Genomic DNA, 21,087 nt, shown 5'->3' on the forward strand with positions numbered 1-21,087 from the left:
TTACCATAATTCAAACTGCTCTATAGCATTATTCCTAGATAAGTAAGGATTTGACAGTTTCAACATGTTTACCACTGATCCTTATAATTCAACCCTATCAGGTTCCTTCTCTTTTTCATGGGCACCACCGTGCATTGATCCAGTTGTAAAGGGAGCTGCCTAGCACTATGCTGTGTTATGAGCAGTTCTGTAAGGCGTGATATGGTTGCAGAATTTTAATAGTCAGCACTGTAGAAATGCTGGGGCCACGTAGCAATCTTTCACTTGGTATTATTCTGCAAAGCGTACCATCAAGTGCCATACAAGAAACAGTAAATTGCCACGTTTTCCTAAGGACTTGATTAGGATCATTACTTTGGCTGATGTATCAATGGCTTTAGGTGTCTGGTTTGTTACTCAGTTTTCAGTTCAGAACAAATATTGCTTTGTGAATATATCCTTTTGAGAATTGAGTGCAGAGTTATTACAACTTCACTGGTTCAACAAATAGACTCTATAAACAATGTTACATCAACAGTAGGGTACTGGAGGCAACACCTAAGTTGGCAACAATAGACTTATTCAGTGGTGCCCCAAGTGTTTCACAGATATGAATCCACAATTTATGGATCTCTGGAAAAAGTAGTTACAGCAGCAGTTGTAGGCAACCCTATCAAAACTGACTTCCTTTCCTAGTTTAAAGGAACATGAAGAACCGAGGGCAAATTATTTTTGTTACATTTCAAATCAAGCAACAACAGTGGTTTTGTTCCTTTCCTGCCAAGAAAATTATATGAACCAGCACAGGAATTATGTCCGGCAGTAGATTCTAGTAGCTTGTAATTTCAGTAATCTGCAATTTGCTCGCCAAGCACTACAGCCAGCAAACTAATATAGTAGCCAGGAGACTGAAATTTAATCATTACGGCAAGTAATATGGTCAATTGCATGCATAATACCTACAAATCTATATGTTCTAACCTGACAATTCATTTTCACATGTAAAAATTGGAATGTACCCTTTGCTGAATTGCTCGATCTGGACATATTTTTTTCTTTGCCCCTCAATAGAGAATTGCATTCAAAAGCACTTAGTTCAACTGATCTTTATCTCAGCAAAGTGCTCCAATTAGCTACATCATAATTTGAAGCTGGTTCATCCACACAACAGGTTTTGAGGGCAATGTGTTTAATAACAAGACATTATGATCAACAGGTGAGAAAACTATATTTTCATACTCATAGAGTGCATTTCATGAAGACCTCCCATGAGAAGTGGTACGTTAAGACAAAGACTGGCTCCTGGTTATCTCACTGTCAACATCAGAACATTTTTGAATCAGAACTGCAGTGTCACTGTTGGCCTCCAACCCGAGTAGCAGTTTATACAGGTCACATTTCTCCCACAACATCGTCAATAAGTCATGACCTGAGTGTTATGAGAAACACATAAGCCATCACTCCAACACCGAGACACAGAATAAACAGACCAAATACCTGGATATGATGTGTCAATATCACAGCAAGCAGCACTTCTGCATATTATTTCTACTGTGACCAGTAGCCAGCCAACATGACTGGCCAAACTGATGATTTCATTAATCATCATAACTGGCAAGGAGGGTTCCAGGTGGACAATGGAGGCACTGTGTTCCCTATTGATCTGCATTGCTCCCAAAAGTCACCTCACTGAAACTCCAGCTGCAAATCTTGTTTAATCTCTAGTCCTAAAAGTGGCAAGGCATATATGTTGTGAAAGGAGTGATCTGTAACACCATGTAAGTGATATATAAAAAGCCTTGCTAGTTTGGAATGGCATTTTATACAAGCATATGTGCTACTATGCTACTGGGCAAAATGAATTGTCACAGACAAATTGCCTACAATGGCAATACTCAGTACCTTGTTGCTGAGAAGCCAACAGAAAGTTCTGAAGTGTATAAGTTTTTCCGGAAGATAGAACATTGCCTCATCTTTGAGGTACACATTTGGAACAGTAGTATTTCTTCTTCTTCTTCTTCTTCTTTTGCTTCTTCTTATTCTGATATTATGGCTTACAACTGTACCCCTATCCTGAAGGCGAGTTGGTGACTTAATTAAAACCGCTTGACATAATGATACACTGTGGAGGAAACGTACATCTACTCCACAGTATATCGTTATGTCAAGTGGTTTTAATTAAGTCACCAACTCGCCCTGCAGATGGCTGTATGGTTATCTTCAAAGATTTCCCCTGCAGATGGTTGTACATTTATCAGTCAAAATATTGCAAGAATAAATATTGCTGTCCTGGATTCATATCTGAAAACTATGGAATAAGGCTCTAAATTATTCGTTTCACCATTTAGGTAATTTGGATTCCCCTCCCAACACCAGTGGCTTTCAACTCCAGAGAGGGGACTATCTCTACAAAACAGGCTTTTCTTGTGCTTTCAACTTGGCTTCAACTTTTAACCTTGTTTCTTTGTCTTTGATTTTTAGAATCTCTGCTATGGATTTCCTTCTTCATCACTACTGTATAGTTATTTTCTCACTCTGTCTGCCCACTTATCTTTTTGCAAATCAAATTTGTTTCTTTTTTCATCAGGGAGTATTACCTTCTGTTCTTTCTCATACTGTATCTTTTTTCTGGCATCCTTCATCTTTTATACCCATCTGCAGCCTTTCATTTGATTTTGTTTTATCTTCAATATCCCAATTATGAACCCCTCATTATCGGCAGGATACTGCAAGTTGACGTTGTTATTAATTTATTTCTACATCAGAATCTCATATTTCACCTCTCCTGATCCTCTCCTGCAGTACACACAAATCTCATCCCATCTTTTCTGTTCAAACAAAGTCTCAGTTTTTTAAATAATTGAACTAGACATTAAAGATACTGTGTGTTTCTTTTTGAATGTCTGTTCAGTAGAAGCAGACTGGCTCTCATGACGCGATTTGTTTCTGCAGCACATAGGCACAGTTCCTCTCTTTGCTATTGTATTTCTTGACTTATAATGGGATTCATGATGTACGAGAATTTAAATGAGCTTATGCTTCTTGAACAAAATTCCTAAACTTATTTTGTGATTACTTTAAGACAAAAGAAAAATGAAGGTTTATGACACTAAAAGGTAACACTTACCCTGCACCACTTTCTGTCAATATCTTCAACTTGAAGTCAACAGAATTATGACTCAGTGGCTTCCACTTTAAAACTTCCATGCATCGTCCAGCAACATATGGCTAGGGAGGGGAAAAAGCAAATGAAATAAATAGATCACCCGAAGATACCCATACGCAAAGTCAATAAAACTATACAAAGTACCAGTGTTTCACAACAGAAGTAAGGATAATGAGAAGTGTTGACAATATATGAGAAATGGTACCAACACAGCTGTAACTTGAGAATGTCTTTATTCTATCATACAACTAGTTTCGGCAACACATTACTGCTATTCTCAGGCCCCATCACTGCTGCCAAGCCGGCCGGTGTGGCCGTGCGGTTAAAGGCGCTTCAGTCTGGAACCGCGTGACCGCTACGGTTGCAGGTTCGAATCCTGCCTCGGGCATGGATGTGTGTGATGTCCTTAGGTTAGTTGGGTTTAATTAGTTCTAAGTTCTAGGCGACTGATGACCTCAGAAGTTAAGTCGCATAGTGCTCAGAGCCATTTGAACTGCTGCCAAAACTAGTCATGTGACAGAATAAAGACATTCTCAAGATAAAGCTGTGGTGGTACTTTTCCTCATATATATCATCAGCTGAAGTCCCCTGTCCATGTAATAAGATGGGCATCCAGAAACTGTTACGAATGTTTCCGAAATAGTAGCAACAAGAAAATCAAAACACGAATTAAACTAAGTAAATGAACCCAAAGCATCCAACCAGTTGCAACAAAAGGTGGTTTTATTCAACCTTTGACCATAATTTCAATGGGTGTAAACCCATCTTCTTCAGAAATACACGTAACCTAAAGACAATGTAACAGCACTATCTACAAATATGGAGACATACTTGTCGAAATTATGCATAGGTTATTGGCAACTGCATGAAGATTTTATGTACAGTATAGGTTTGAAACCTTCACAAATTGTCTGCAAGCAAGATTCAGTTGGTCATTTAGTAAATTTCTGTTCCTGAGCTCTAGATGTTTAAAGATCTCTAGTCCTTCCCAAAGATACATCTTTCGCCCTTTCACTTCTCTGTTCAAAATAATTGTGGCTTCCAGATTTTTTGGGATATGCTTAGCAATCAATCAGTAAAGGTTTGGCAAATGCAGAATTATGAACATTCACTCCTTTCTTCCCCAATAAATGATTTTTATATCTTATCTTCACAGCTCTGCCTGTTTGATTGATGTAATAGCACGGGCAATCATTACACTTCAATTTATAGACGTCTGAACTCGGGGTGTATAGGCAGACAAGGAAAACAATTTCCGGATGTCCCAGTTAAAAATACACTTTCTCCTGGGTGAAAGTACACTTTTATTGTGTTAAGTGACAGTATCCTTTTCCTCAGAACTGTAAAGCTTATCAATCCTTTGAATGGTTATGGTTTTATACACCGGTGTAGAATTTCCCGGCACTTTAGAAAATGAAACTCAGGGGAAAAGAAAAGCACATTTTGGAAAGATCTTTGATGTGCAGCAACATGTACGCTTCATATTTTTGTATTACTAAAGTATAAATTCAAATTCCACCAAACATCGCATCCTATTTTTTGAAGTACTGAAATCAAGATGGAGATATGGTTTTGTAAGCCAGTTATAGCTCATGTCACGTGATCTTGCCAGCCAATGACAGCAATAGCTACATCACTATTATGTAGAGCAAACACACAAATAGGAAAAGTTTATGGTTTAAGTTAATATACATAGCGTTGCTACAATAAAAGCAAAGCTTTCACTTATAATGTTGGTCTTGAAGGTTAATAAGCTGCAAGAGAAGCTAGGCTTTCATATATAAAGTTGATCTTTTTTGCGTGTGTTACACTTTAAGATACATCACACAAATAAGACAGTAAAATTTTTAATAGCGACATAAAGGTCTGATCTTCTGTGCTCGAAATTTTTCTAAATGGTCGTCCTAAAAGAGTTGTTTCTAAATGAGAGTAAAATGCTCTGTGATTTAAGAAATTCATCGTGCATTCTAGCACGTAATTCATCCTGTGTAAAAGGAAATTTACTTTGAAAGTACCGCTTTTCAAACAACCATTCAAAATATTTTCCCATGACCTGTTAGAAATAGGTTCATTTCAGCAGCTGCCATAGACCACCGGATAACAGGCATCAGTGCGCCTGCGCAGCTACAAGGCAGGAAGCCCATATCTTTGTATGCGTAAAACATTAAACGATCTTACATTATGTCATAAAAGAAACAAGACATCAGATGATACTCCAAGATCATCTGAATTTTGTGAACCATAAGAAAATGCATAATTCGGCTTAAAGTGCACAGTTGTATGTCCAGATTCGGATGTAAATTTTCTTCGCTTACCAGTACTGTATTATCTCATGTTTGGTTCTATAATATGGCATAATTCCATACGTTCTAGAAAACATGCACTTTTGTAATGCAGTAAACAGCTGAAATTAGCCAATAGTGTGGAATTAAACACTTTGTTTCAAATAAATTGGAAAATATTAATAAAAGCCAAATTTGTTTAGTAAACTGATAAAACTAGCTTCATTGTTCTGCAAGGCAGTTAATGCTTGACTGTCAGAAAGGTGGAAATAAAATAAAATCTGAAACTAATAACATATTTTGGCCTTCCGTAATTCTGTGAATGTATTTTAATTCACTTTATAGATCCCGGCCACAGAAATCCGTTTAGTTTTCATTTGACATGAGCACAATAAAGGAAGATGAAACAGCAAAATCATTAAACATAAACATGGGGCATGTTGAGACTATCCACCTCCCCACTGCAAATCAGACTGCTATGTGCATCAGCCCTGGATCAACAATATTTCCGAACCCCTCTCCATCGAGCGCTTGAGGTAGGACGCCAAAAAAATATATATAAAAAAATTGACTTTTCAAAAATATGTTCATTTTGTAGCACACATCTTTCTGAAGAGTCTGATGTATAAAACATGTGTTTGAGGGAATGTAAGGCATGTTATTTGGTCTTAAAGTGTGCCAAAGTGCAGTGTCATGCCTCTTCACATGCATTCTTCTATTGCACGTCACTGTATTTCGCTAAGTGGAATTCAAACATGTAATATTTTGTGGATGCCATCAAACTATATTCGGGACAGTGGAAACTAAAATGTCTTCTGGTGCCTCTCCTGCTCCCAGTCGGCCAATTTGACATCCAACCCCTCTTCTTTTTTTTTCCCCTCGCAATTAATATTGGATGGGATTATCTGTAACCAGGAGAACAAGAACTCTTGACAAGAATTGCACTCTTTATTGCCTATTAGCTAATAACCTGCTTTTTTGCATGACATAAAATTAAATGTAGGGTACATAAAACCAATGAAGATAAGAGACAAGCAAGACAGTACATATCTCTTCAATCCTTAAGTCCTAGCATTTTTTCTCTCTAATCTTGCTACAGCTTTACATGGCATGCTTTCATCAAAGTTCATCAAATGTTATGCTACATGAGAAAGGGAATGTCGTTGTCTAATACTGGAAAAGCTGTTAATACAAATAGTATCCAAGACTGGCGTGGTTTCCCGATCTCATTACATGTATTTTGTCAGCGCCTGCTAGATAAAACGAAATAGGCCTGTCTAATATTGCAGCAACTTTAACACACACCAAATAAACGACACTGTTTTGGCACAAATGGTTACTTTTATAAATGACAGAATATAATTCACAAAGTACCAATATTAAATGCCTATCGGGCTTACTACAAGCAAAAAGCTTTATGTTAGGAAATAGTTTCACATTTAATTAATATGCTCCAGCTTCTCAAGCACAAGATCGAAAAGTAGTAGTATGAAACTTTTATATAAATTTGGAATCGTCATATTCTTCCATAATTTGTGTGATGTCCCTGCTTCTTCTACTTCCTCATTCTAACAAACAATCTTGTCATCATCAATTCTGTAACTATTCCAGTCAGTGTCAAAACTTATTTGTCGGTTAACTTTCCTAACCCTGCCACAATCAATGGTTTAGTTATCCCACATTTATTCTCCGGTTAGGCATTATTACATGTTCATACAACACGTTTTCCACACTACTCCCAGAACAGAACTTAAGGGCTGCTACTGGGGACCGTACATGGCCCTTACTAGTGATCTGGCCAAAAATTTTCTGCCAGAATTTCATTTTCTTGGATACACCAAGAAGATAAGACATAATCTTTCTTACCTGTTATTCCTGTTAGTTGTTTATTTCCACTTTGGTGTCTGAATCTATGGATTTCACTAGTAATCATAACAATGCTGATCATTGCAAACCCAGTCAAGGACATAAACAGTGTCTGGCACTCAACCATTCGACTTTATTCTGCTCATTCGTATAGCCCCATCTCCTTCTGTCTGCAGTAAAGTTTATTCCTAGATTTGACTGGGATTCTCCTGGCAAAGGCATGATGTACATTATGAATGCATTCAAAAATCTACTTATGATTCATTCAGAAATAAACTTGGAACATGATCAAATATGTTCAAAAAACCAACAGGGATGCATTTGAAAACCATATAAATAATCGATAGACCAACATGCGCTGGATTCTATGTGAAATGAGGTTTTTTTCCTTCAAGAATATGAATTTCCACCCCGGGCAGACACCCCAGCTTGCTCCCTGTGAATCTGGCACCTTGTGCATGGCAGTATTATTTTTCTGGGTAGCATCCTGCTGCTCCCGGTTACTGCTTATACAGCTAACAGCCACACTTCCGTAGCCAGAAACAGGAGAATGTACTACACATGCACAACTCAACTGCGCATGCGCGTGAGTCCGCTCGCAACTGCTTAAATGAATGTAATGTAAACACAAGATTTAAGAGGTAGGCAGACCATGGCACAATCGGCACAAAGGTAGCCCTGAGCTTGCTTGCTCGTTCGTTCGTTCAGCTCAGCACACAAACTACGTTTCTACACTTCTTAACTTGTAAGTGGATATTTACATGCAAAAGAGACTTGCTTCTTTTACTGGAATCTGCTGTTGTGTTATCTTAATGTTTATTAGTCCTACACCAATCAGAAGTCCACAGGCCTACTAATAATTTGTTATGTCTGTACTGGGAAAAATGAAATCAAAACCACACCAAAATGATTATCAGTTCCATAAGGCCCCACGTCTTCTATGAAATGAGGACTGTTAAGTTGAAAAGACCAAATGCTATAAACAAGGCATTATAGCATATATGTCGAGCGTAGATCTTAACTTACAGCATACTGCAAAGTGATGTATTTTGCTGTAGTAGTAGTAGTAGTAGTAGTAGTAGTAGTCAGTAAGACTCCAAACAGCAGATTTCAGTAGAAGATGCAATTCTTGTTAGTACTTAACATTCAGTTATGAATTAATAGGCTTAGAAATGCAGTTTGTCTGCTGAGCTGAGCAAGCGAGTGAGGTCAGGCCTACCCTTGTGATGTAAGTGCCGCAGCCTGTCTTTCTCGTGGGCCTCAATGTAAACAGTTGTGACGTCACGCACACTGGAGGCAATTTATTGTTGTGAATCATTGCATAGTCTTCCTAAGGCCTTAGACACATTTTGCTTTTGGCAGATTCTTGTATGAGCACTGTGTTTTGTTGTATATGGCGCATTACCTTTGCAACTTAAGTTTTATTTTAATTTTTTTTCCTCTCATTCATGTTTTATTGCTGCAGTATTATTCTGCAGTAGTGGGATATTGTAATATCCTTTGATCAGATTGTAATATGTAGACACTCATTTGGATTTTGAGTCTTTCCAGCAGTGCATCTGGAGAGAATTATCAGATGCCAGCCACTGATAAATAGATATCATTCTAACAACAAGACATGGTCTCAGAGCAGTATGGATATGAGTTTTATGTGATTTTACTTGTTCTCCTTTGGCACAGGCATGATTAAACAAATATAACGAATTCTCACTTTTTTGGACCTTCATCATATTTCTCAATTCTGTCCCAAGTTGTTTCACAACGTGATTCACACACTCTTTCTCCACAACTTCTATGCTTCTGTAGACATTCTGTTGAACTAATTAAATTTTTTTTCTGGATTTACTCTTCGAATTTCACAAAATCCTTTCATATTATAACAGTGCGCATATATATATATATTAAAACCCACATCCTTTCGTCTTTCCCTCTCCTTCTCTCTTTCCTGATGAGGCAACAGTTTGTTGCGAAAGCTTGAATTTTGTGTGTATGTTTGTGTGTCTATCGACCTGCCAGCGCTTTCGTTCAGTAAGTGGCGGAGTGGGGAGGATTTCATGAAGGATGGATCTCATTTCAGGGCAGGATTTGAGGAAGTCGTATCCCTGCTGGAGAGCCACATTCAAGGAAACATTCCACGTGGGAAAAATTATATATAAAATCAAAGATGAGGTGACTTACCGAACGAAAGCGCTGGCAGGTCGATAGACACACAAACAAACACAAACATACACACAAAATTCAAGCTTTCGCAACAAACTGTTGCCTCATCAGGAAAGAGGGAAGGAGAGGGGAAGACGAAAGTAAGTGGGTTTTAAGGGAGAGGGTGAGGAGTCATTCCAATCCCGGGAGCGGAAAGACTTACCTTAGGGGGAAAAAAGGACAGGTATACACTCGCACACACGCACATATCCATCCACACATACAGACACAAGCAGACATATTTAAAGACAAAGAGTTTGGGCAGAGATGTCAGTCGAGGCAGAAGTGTAGAGGCAAAGAAGTTGTTGAAAGACAGGTGAGGTATGAGTGGCGGCAACTTGAAATTAGCGGAGATTGAGGCCTGGCGGATGACGAGAAGAGAGGATATACTGAAGGGCAAGTTCCCATCTCCGGAGTTCGGATAGGTTGGTGTTGGTGGGAAGTATCCAGATAACCCGGACGGTGTAACACTGTGCCAAGATGTGCTGGCTGTGCACCAAGGCATGTTTAGCCACAGGGTGATCCTCATTACCAACAAACACTGTCTGCCTGTGTCCATTCATGCGAATGGACAGTTTGTTGCTGGTCATTCCCACATAGAATGCATCACAGTGTAGGCAGGTCAGTTGGTAAATCACGTGGGTGCTTTCACACGTGGCTCTGCCTTTGATCGTGTACACCTTCCGGGTTACAGGACTGGAGTAGGTGGTGGTGGGAGGGTGCATGGGACAGGTTTTGCATCGGGGGCGGTTACAAGGATAGGAGCCAGAGGGTAGGGAAGGTGGTTTGGGGATTTCATAGGGATGAACTAACAGGTTACGAAGGTTAGGTGGACGGCGGAAAGACACTCTTGGTGGAGTGGGGAGGATTTCATGAAGGATGGATCTCATTTCAGGGCAGGATTTGAGGAAGTCGTATCCCTGCTGGAGAGCCACATTCAGAATCTGGTCCAGTCCCGGAAAGTATCCGGGGGAAAAAAGGACAGGTATACACTCGCACACAGTCGCACATATCCATCCACACATACAGACACAAGCAGACATATTTATATATATAATATATATTTACATATATATATATATTTATATTTATATATATATATTATATATATATATATAATTTCAAAATTTTCTTGTCAGGCTTTGCCCTTAAGACGACAATTCTTATATCACTTTGTACATGATCTATGGAAGAATACAAATCTAATAGATTCAAAAGTGCTCTAAAAACAGTTGCTGACAACTGTGGATTTGAGATATAATACTACTATCAATGCCTCCTGGTTTCATAAAAAACTTTCAGCGGATGAAACCTTCTTAAATAATAGCAGTCTTTAAAGGTGCTTTCTCCATTCTGAGTTTCTAAGGGAAGACTTACCTCTTTGGCAGGTTGGAAAATGAGACCATCTGGTTCATGTGCAAGGTTTTTGCTGAATTTGTCACTTAATAAACTTTTTGCTTGTGTAACATCCCAAAATTGCTTCAAACGAATACTGAATGGCTCAGCAGCTTTGTTCAAACGACCTTCACCAAATGCTTTATTACGAGGCTGCACAATCTCCACCTGAAGGAATTAGTTAATAAAAAATATGGAAGTAGAATTACTTTGAAAGGAAACCATAAACATTGGAGAACTTACAAAAATGTAACATTTGTTAAAAAATAAAGCCATAAATGGTGAACGAAGAACACTGATACAGCATCACTCATCATGACACACAATTTTCAATTGATTTAATCTACCCACATGTGTGTGCATAAATAAGTTATTTTAACTTGTAAGTTATTTTAATGTTTCACAAAAGAGAGAAATGTGTGAATTAGTGCGCACATCAAACAAAGGCAACAGCTTCAGATAGAAAGATTCAGCAAATGAAAGTAAAAGGATTGGAGGAAATGAGAATATCCAAGAACTGGGCAAGGAATTTATTAATGATACCAACTCAAGGGAGGCAGAACAGGACAAGACAAGACAGAAGGCATGTATTACAGTGTTTACCTGACTATAAGATGATCCTCAATATAACACGATACCCCTTCTTTGATAAGGCACCTCGAAGAATTTTAAAGATACCCTGAGCAATGAAATGAAATTTACAAAGTCTTTTACTGATATAAAGTATCATAAAATTTCAGTTTTTAACAGTACTTATGTATCTGTCCCAAATGTTTATTAGTGAAAATAATCAATTTTTGAAAATGCAGTGTAACTGGATGGATTAAAAAATCTACTCACCAAGTGGTGGCAAGAGAACGCAAATGTAAAGATATTAAAGTCTGCAAGCTTCCGGGGCCAGAGGTTCTTCCTGGCAGAAGCACTGAAGGGGAAGGAAGAAGAGTGAATGAAAAGGACTGGTGAGGTTTAGGAAAAGGGTAGAGTTTGGAAAAGTCACCTACAACGCCGTATCATGGGAGGCTCACCAGAGGAGAGGAGGAGATCAGGAAGAAGGAGATTAGCACATATATCCAATTCCCATAAATATTTGACAACTGCAAAGCATTGCTGGGTTTGCTAGTGGATCTTATACATATTCACCCTGAAAACATTGGCATCACATGAAGAGTGTTTCTCATCTCTGGATTGTACTATAGTTGATGGCAGACTAACTTACACAAAGCTGATCACAAGAAAATTATATTTGTCACTCTCTCAAAAGGTATTACATAACGTTGAAGGCACTCCAATGAAACCGAGCCTCTCCAAAGGTGTTGGAGATTAGTGGACATCATGTTTTCAGAAAATTACAATGGCATTTATAATATATGGCCTGTTCCTAAATGTTAGCAGTTGATAGAACAAATTCTGCCTCAAACCATGGCACTTTGGTGCCAAGTAGACTAGTATACTTGGCATACTCTGAGTCAGAACAAAGGATATAAAATTCATATGATCCAGTGTAGCAAAGAATTTATCATTTTACACACACTTTAGGACATAAACATTTAATTGGCAGAAAGTGATGAAAATACACTGGCAGAATGTCACACATTCTGATAACATACAAAACAACTGCACAGTGACAATACAAAGAATGAAAAATACTGTACAACAACTTGCAGCAAACTCATATTCAGTTTTTCAAGAATATCATTTCATTACAAGTCCACCATGTGTCCTACTACTTGACTGGATGTAGGAATCTGCTTGTGCAAGTGTAAATCTTTGAAAGTTATTGAGGATTCATAAACCTATTTCATTTAATACGATTCTGTAATAAAATCATCAAATGATTAGCAACAAAACAAACAACAAGGAGAAAAAAATAGTCTTAAGGGATTTTTGTAAACAAGTTTTCAAATCAAAGCTTATCACATGTCTTAAACAGAAAGTTTATGATCAGTGTACATTGTCACATCCAAACCACAATCAAGTCCAAATCCGAAGGCAGGATTGTCCACGAAGTTTAGCACTTAGCACTGAAAGAATGTTTATTGCTGTCACCAATGTACACACAGAATAACAATGGACTCCTGGACAGAGAGTGCTGCTCTCTGTATAAACATCGAATATTCCAGATTGCTGTTACAAACACCAAATACACCAGAATACAAACAAAGATATTTCAAGGTCCTTCCAGGAATGATAAACGATGAATACTAAATAACAAACAATGGTCGGTAGTGATACTGAACTGGCGGCCCGCAGTATGCCAGCCAGAGAGACTAACCACTACACCACACTAAATGCATCAGAGCCTGCAACAATATTAACAATTCTGACTTCTGACAGTTGAAACATGAACTTTTAATGGAAATACAGTTTAGAAACTTAAGCCTGTTCAGCCATAAATGAAGAGACATATGTTGTGAAACACTGGAAGAGGGAGGAAGCAAACAAATGGATCAGGGAATAGAATGAAGTGAAGTGAAGGACTGCACATAATTATGACAATAAAGAAAACAAAATATAGGTGGGAAGGACACACATCAGGCAAATAGATAGTTTATGGAGCAACTAGGTTCTTTGTAGCATTCTAAAGGGTAAAAAACAACTCAACGGAAGGTGAGCAGAAATAATAGAAAACATTCGTGAGCAAAATGGTTGTCAATCACTGAAGATCATCTTACAGTAAAGATGAATAGTAATTCAGCCACTCAATTGTTATTTTACTGCAGTAGTATAAAGTACACATAAGTGGCTACACTCAATGAGAAATGGTTCTGTCATAGAGTATTAACGAATTGAATATAGTGGTATTATTGTAACAGATGCACAGCAGATTTTTAAATTAGAGATAAATGTTTTCCTTATCATTACTCTTCAAAATGAATAAGTTTGTACTTACATCAATACATGTTAACCGATCAGGATAAAAAGGCCGTGATGCAATGTCATTGCCCTCAAATTTGATTATATCATACGCAAGATATCTTGGGATGTCCTTTCCATTCACCTTATCTATAACCATTTCCTGCAACAAATGACAGAGACAATTATTTGAAAGATATATTAAGGAAACTATAATTCAGTATTACTCTATTTCTGCCTCTTTCAGGTATGTATCTAACAAGAATCGCTTTACAGTTTTTAAACATGACTTATTTTGAAATGGTGAACATGTAGGAATAAGGAGAGATCACTGAAAAATTATCAGGATAATATAGTTATGAAAATGTTTCACCAATGTTTTAGAATCTTAGAACATATTCTGAGTTCAAACATAAAGATGTATCTCAAACAGAATGACCTCCATGCCAACCAGAACGGAGTCCAAAAACATTGATCATATAAACCCAACTCACACTTTTCTCAGGACATACTGAGAACTTTGGCTTAAGGCAGTCAGGTAGATGCAGTATTTCTTGATTTCCAAAAAGCATTTGACTCAGTACCACATCTACACTTATTATCAAAAATACAATTGTATGGCGTATCAAGTGAAATTTGTGATTGGACTGAGGATTTTTTGGTAGGGAGGATGGGCATGTTATGTTGGATGGTGCATCATTGTCAGATGTAGAAGTAATTAGGGTGTGCCCCAGGAAAGTATGTTGGGACCCTTGCTGTTCAGGTTGTATATTAATGACCTTTTGGACAATATTAACAATAACTTCAGACTTTTTGAAGATTATGCAGCATCTCTAATGATACATGTTTCAAAAAAATCTGCATAAATATTGAATCAAATCTTGATAAGATTTCAAAGTGGTGCAAAGATTGGCAACTTGCATTAAATGTTCATAAATGTAAAACTGTGCATTTCACAAGAACAAAAAACATAGTATCCTATGGATACAATGTCAGTGAGTCACAGTAGGAATTGGCAACTCAAGCAAATACCTGGCTGTGACACTTTAAGGGAATATAAAATGGAATTACCACATAGGCTCAGTTATGGGTAAAGAAGGTGCTAGACTTTCCTCGATTGATAGAATACTGGGGACATGCAGTAAGTCTATAAAGGAGATTGCTTACAAATAACTTGTGTGGCCCTTTCTAGAATATTGCTCAAGTGTACATGACCACTATCAAATACAACTAACAGAGGATATTGAATGTTTACAGAGAAGGGCAGCATGAATGGTCACAGGTTTGTCTGACCAAGGGGAGAGTGTTATAGAGATGCTGAAGAAACTAAACTGGAAGACTCTTGAAGATAGATGTAAACTGTACTGACAGAGCCTACTTACGAAGTTTCAAGAAATGGCTATAAATGATGATTCTAGGAATGTACTACAGTCCCTATGTATCACTCACATAGGGATTGTGAGGACAAGATTAGATTAATTACAGCACGCAGTAGGCATTTAAACAATCACTCTTCCTGTGCTCCTTATGTGAATGGAACAGGACAAAACCTTATTAAGCAGTACAATGGCATTTACCCTCTGCCCTGCACTTCGAAGTGGTTTGTACAGATGTAGATGTACAGTATGAGATGAGAGATGAGAACACTCTTTCAACATGTCAAATATTGAAATACTGCCTCTAGTCTACTAAAATGATCAATGCTACTACCCCGCCCCCCCTCCCCCTGCCGCCAAAAAAAGTCAAGGAATATCATAACACCATAAAAAAAACTTTAAAATCTACAGCGAAACAGAAAACAGCTCACACTGAAGAACTCATAAAAACGAACAACAAAATGAACTTGTTAAATGACTAACTATAAATAATATAGTCTTCAAGCTTGGAACAATGCAATCAAATTATTGGGAAGCAATAATTAGTTCGCATAACAGATTATACTCATCTTGGTATCAAATTAAAGAAATGCTGGATGGGGTGAAGTTTGACAGACAGCTCTGATGCACATTTACAGTAACAGTATAGTAGTTGTTGAAAGACATTGATAGTCTAGATGTTAAATGACAGCACTGCATTCTAAATTTGCTCAATCTGTTGACTTTTGTTGAACAGAAGGGCATAAAAATAAATGTCTACAATGTGGTTTTTGGGATTATGATCAATATTCAGCTTGGTAATATCTTTCTGGAATAATGTGAAAGACATGTTGTCAGTTGAATGTAAGACTTAGACCTTTACAGCACTTAGAAAACAGCAGCATACTAGAAACTACGCATCTGGAAACAGGGTAAACATGTGAATGTGAGAAAAACCAGTAAAACAGGGGCAGCACTGACCACAGTTGTCATACCCATTTCTGTCTTGATTTCACAACCAATCAAGGCTTCAAACACTAGAACTGCAGGCCTTCCTTATACACCACTACTGCTGCAGCAGTAACTGAGGCAGTTGATGGAAGAAAATGTTAACCCAGATGAGCATCACTTTGAGGTATTGCTTGTGGGTTAAAGTAAACACAAGAACAGAGACAGGATAAGACAAAACAATTTATAGAATAGACAGTTCTTTCTAGAGGTACATATGGAAATTCTTGTTATCGACATGTGGTACATTAAAAAACACAATGGCAAATGTGATCGGACTAAGACTCCGAAATTGTGGATTAGCACTTGCCTCCAGTGAACCCCTCAATTGAGCACAGTGGCAGAGCTACCCTCTTTCTTTTATTGTTGGGAAAAGGAAGAAGAAATAGAGAGAACAAACATCTTTGTTTTTGCAAAGAATATTCAAGCACTGAAGTCATGTATTATTTTCATTTGTACTTGTTTTTATTTGTGATTGGTTTTATTTTGGGATAAGAAAACAATAGAAATAAATGTGCGTTAATTCTTTTAGCCCTGAGTCCTGAATGCAGATAATGCATTGCTTCAAGATTGGTCTTTCACATTTTTCACACGCAGGTTTCTTACATGTGTCACATAAGCCAGTCATCTTGGGCTTGTATTGTGGCCATTACTGATTACCAGAAATACTTGTTGGGAAATATTTTTCATGTGTTCACATCTTATTTCCTCCCTGAGATGCTGCAGAAACTGCTACTTGAAGAATCGATGCATTTATTTCAGTAAGATCCAACGGTGGCTATCTCCATGAAGCTAATTTCACAAAAATTTTCTTGCCATCCAGTCCATTACATTCTCTCTACAGTCAATTGTTTTATTAAATGCTTTAGTTTGTGGCAGATGTTTCAAATCAATGTGAATTTCTACACTTGACTGAAGTGCACTGAGAACAAGAACATGTTTGTATTCTTTGTCCTGATAAACAGACAAGTTTGTGTCACTATGCTTCATCAGAGTTGTTTTCAATAATGCTATTCATGATGGTATCTCTCCTCTTGAATAGTCACTGTTTGCATGAAGCTCATACCCTTAATCTTCAATATTTTGGTCAGGTGCGATATTGGGAAAAAAAGTTGTTTGTTAACATGTTTCTTCCACTTCTAATGGTGTCACAAGCTCCATGGCATGCACATGGAAAGGATTTCATTCTCTGGTAAATGTTCATCATTTTCTGGTATGGAAATCTATTGAACAGGTAATTGGTGTCTCCATCTGCAATAACCCACAACTTGATGCCAAATGGCTTACTAGCCATATCTTGTGTAAATCTGCAACTGGCCTTAGTCAGAAATAGCTGTTCATCATTTGTGATGTTTTGTCCTGGACTGTAAAGCAGGGTACAGTTTTTAAGGGAATGATTCCAAACTTATGACACCACTGCAAAGGTGTTGGTTTCCAGTCTTAGCGACTTTTATTCCCTGACAACAAAATGTAAAAATTCCAGAATTTGTTGAGATGTAAGAAGGAAATGATCTCCGGTGAATAGCCAGAGCATTGTGTCAGGCTTCCACAATATTTTGTCAACAAAAATGATTGTTGTCATCAGGTGCGCTGAATGGCTGATGCTAAGGAGCTGGAATGGCTATTATTTATAGCTGTAGGTTCTGCTGGTGATTCAGGGGTTCTGTACTCTGTCCACGCACCAGTGCCTCAGACTGAGTATGGAATGTCTGACAGTGCCTGTAGGTATCAATAGCCACTTAAGTCCCTTGGTAATCTGTCTATCAACATGCCTGATGGCGGCAACTCGTTCTATTGTCAAAATATTGTTCATGTCTGACAAGACAATACTGCCATTAACTTGAGAACTTTTCCTACATAACACCTGCTACAAAAAACTGAAACCTTGCTTCTCGAAATTTATATGCTGATGCAGTATCACAAAAGAACTGCATTCTCCAATTTTCTCAGGAGAAGCTATCAATATTACGGATGTCCAACATGCTGGAGTAATTGTACAGCAGCAACTTCTGTTAATCAATACAACAAAAAACAGCCAAAGTCACAAATTTTACTTCTCGTTTGCACTATTCATTTGCACTTTGTTACTGTTTAACTAGACACTGTTCTTACATTTTGAGAAATACTATTTTGACTACCTGGATGATTTGAAAATGGGTCCAGACACAAAACTAGTAATAAAGTAAATAAAAATAAAATTTACAACTACCTTTGCATGAGTCATCACTGTGTGGGATATAATTATTGCTCTTGATCACTACGCACCTTTGAATTTCACTATCTTTTGATTCTTGCTCTGAAACTCATTGCTGATAATATAAATATTCTGTTACTTCTTTGTATGACAACTTATGAGCCATTTTCAATACTCACAGCATGAGTTACGTACAACCAAGCACTTTAGGTATAACGAGACACAATTATCACCTCAGAAGATTCATTGCACACAGCGTAGCATAATGTGTCAGTCATTTGTAGTAGTCTCAGGTGACACATATGCTTAAGGAAATGTTAAGCAATCAAAATAACCAATGCTTAAGTTCTAGGTATACAATGTGAAATAAAAGTAATGAATACAGCACTGGTCTAATTACTACAGTGCAGTCTCTGTTGAAAAGACATAGAAGCCACAAAATTTCAACTACTCACAAAGAAATTGTCATTACGGATAGACAAAATGTCAAAACAACCAATCTCACTGCTTCCATGGTTCTAGCAGTAATGCCTACAACTTGCAAAATGACTGTTTTGGTTATCGTTTTTCTGAGAAACGTAGAGGATTCATCCCACATATAGCGAGTGAGATACAGAGTTTGTTTCTCCATTTGCCAACCCATAGGTCCACACTATTTGGGGAGCAAAATAACTGATGATGGTCGAAGTAGAGAGGATATAAAATGTAGACTGGCAATGGCACGGAAAGCGTTTCTGAAGAAGAGAAATTTGTTAACATCGAGTATTGATTTAAGTGTCAGGAAGTCGTTTCTGAAAGTATTTGTATGGAGTGTAGCCATGTATGGAAGTGAAACGTGGACGATAAATAGTTTCGACAAGAAGAGAATAGAAGCTTTCGAAATGTGGTGCTACAGAAGAATGTTGAAGATTAGGTGGGTAGATCACATAACTAATGAGGAGGTACTGAATATAATTGGGGAGAAGAGAAGTTTGTGGCACAACTTGACCAGAAGAAGGGATCGGTTGGTAGGACATGTTCTGAGGCATCAAGGGATCACAAATTTAGCATTGGAGGGTAGCATGGAGGGTAAAAATCATAGAGGGAGACCAAGAGATGAATACACTAAGCAGATTCAGAAGGATGTAGGCTGCAGTAGGTACTGGGAGATGAAGAAGCTTGCACAGGATAGAGTAGCATGGAGAGCTGCATCAAACCAGTCTCAGGACTGAAGACCACAACAACAACAGGTCCATACTTTTCTCTCTTCACATAAAACACATTCCCATTCCTACATTGGTTATGTGCTTCTTCTCATCTGTTTCCTCCATTCTTGATGTCTCAATTTAATAGCCCATATGAACTTGGATAAAGAAGTGTTAATCAGGCTTTGACGTAAGAATAGTTTTATGGCCAGCCACAATGGCATGCAGCTATCTGCTGGGGATATGAACAACAGTCCTGTGCTGCACACTGCAAGAAGCCAGATTGTATCTGAAGATCTGGAAGCTGCACCCAGGCAAGTTGTTAGTGTCCAGCCTCGCTGTCGTAACTTCAGGCCTTCAATGGTGAGTTCTAGTCATATTCATTATTTTGTGACAGATGATGCCGTAACACCATCAACTCTTCACATACTGTTGAGCTCAAACACTGTAGATTAGTTTGTTCTCTTTACATATTTTGAAAGCCTGTTTAATTATATAATACGAGCAGGTTGAGGTATTCAGTCTACCACAGTCTATCCATATTTCATGTTGTGTTTTGTATCTAGATCGCCATGTGACATGTCTGGATAATGTATTGTTTCCCCCACTAACATGGGATCTTGTATACTCCTGGCACCCTTAGGCTAACTTTGCCCTTAACGGAATCTAGCAACATTTGTATTCTATTGAGAAAAGTGCTTTACATCAGAAGTCTTCCAGAAAAAACTCCTATGTGAGATAAAGGATCACACATAACAGCAACTGTCAGTTTGTCCAAAACATTGGTAGCTAAATGAGTAGTAATTTGAAATAACCAAATGTTTGAAGAGATGTACAAGGTCATCTTATCCCATCTGCCAAACTCAACATGTGTAGCATGTTTATGTGCAAATTGCTTCATTTCAGCATTGCACTGTCTGACTGATACACATTACACATCTCTTGAAAGCACAGTATCATCTGATAGGACTGGCAGACTTCAGTCGACTGGCAGGGGACTGTGAAAATGCAGTCAGTCTACAAATCACTTATGTGATCCAAGCGCTCAAGTGTGTGGGACCCACGCTAAATAGGACTAACAATGGATACAGAATATATATAAAGAAAGGTGGCATGAATGGTCACAGGTTTGATTCATGGTGGAGTGTCATGGAAATTCTGAAAAACTTGATTTGGTGCAAACTTTAAGATAGATGCCAATTATCCCATGCAAGCATACTTACAAAGTTTCAGGAACATGTATTAGGTGAAAAATCTACACACTTTGTTCAGCCTCATATACATCACTCACAAAGGGACCATGACAGGATTACACCAATTACAGCGTGCACAGAAGGATTTAAGCAGTCATTCTTCCCATGGTCCATGCACAACTGGAATGAGTAAAAATCGTACCATGCTTTTAGTACGCTCTGTTATGAACTTCACACTAGTCAGCAAGAATACATATGTAGACAGCACCCATAATGCACTCGGTGGATGTCCTAAAAATGAATCGTGTTTTCATGTGTGTGTGTGTGTGTGTGTGTGTGTGTGTGTGTGTGTGTGTGTGGCCAAAAGCTTACTTATTTGACACACTTTTTGTTGTGTCTGTCTGCGACTCACC

General features: G+C 37.9%; 1 protein-coding gene across 1 annotated transcript in view; it reads right to left on the bottom strand.

The window, feature by feature from the left end:
• The window catches only part of LOC126412310 (mRNA-capping enzyme), an 86,946-nt gene that overhangs the window by 10,087 nt on the left and 55,772 nt on the right, over window positions 1-21,087 (bottom strand). The window contains exons 9-11 of the mRNA XM_050081831.1: window positions 13,778-13,903; window positions 10,870-11,055; window positions 3,107-3,207 (exon numbers count right to left, since the gene is read on the bottom strand). Coding sequence (XP_049937788.1) covers window positions 3,107-3,207; window positions 10,870-11,055; window positions 13,778-13,903 — 413 coding nt within the window. The remainder of the gene's footprint in view (window positions 1-3,106; window positions 3,208-10,869; window positions 11,056-13,777; window positions 13,904-21,087) is intronic.

Source organism: Schistocerca serialis, chromosome 7, assembly GCF_023864345.2.
Source record: "Schistocerca serialis cubense isolate TAMUIC-IGC-003099 chromosome 7, iqSchSeri2.2, whole genome shotgun sequence".
In the NCBI taxonomy this organism is placed as follows: Eukaryota; Metazoa; Arthropoda; class Insecta; order Orthoptera; family Acrididae; genus Schistocerca; species Schistocerca serialis.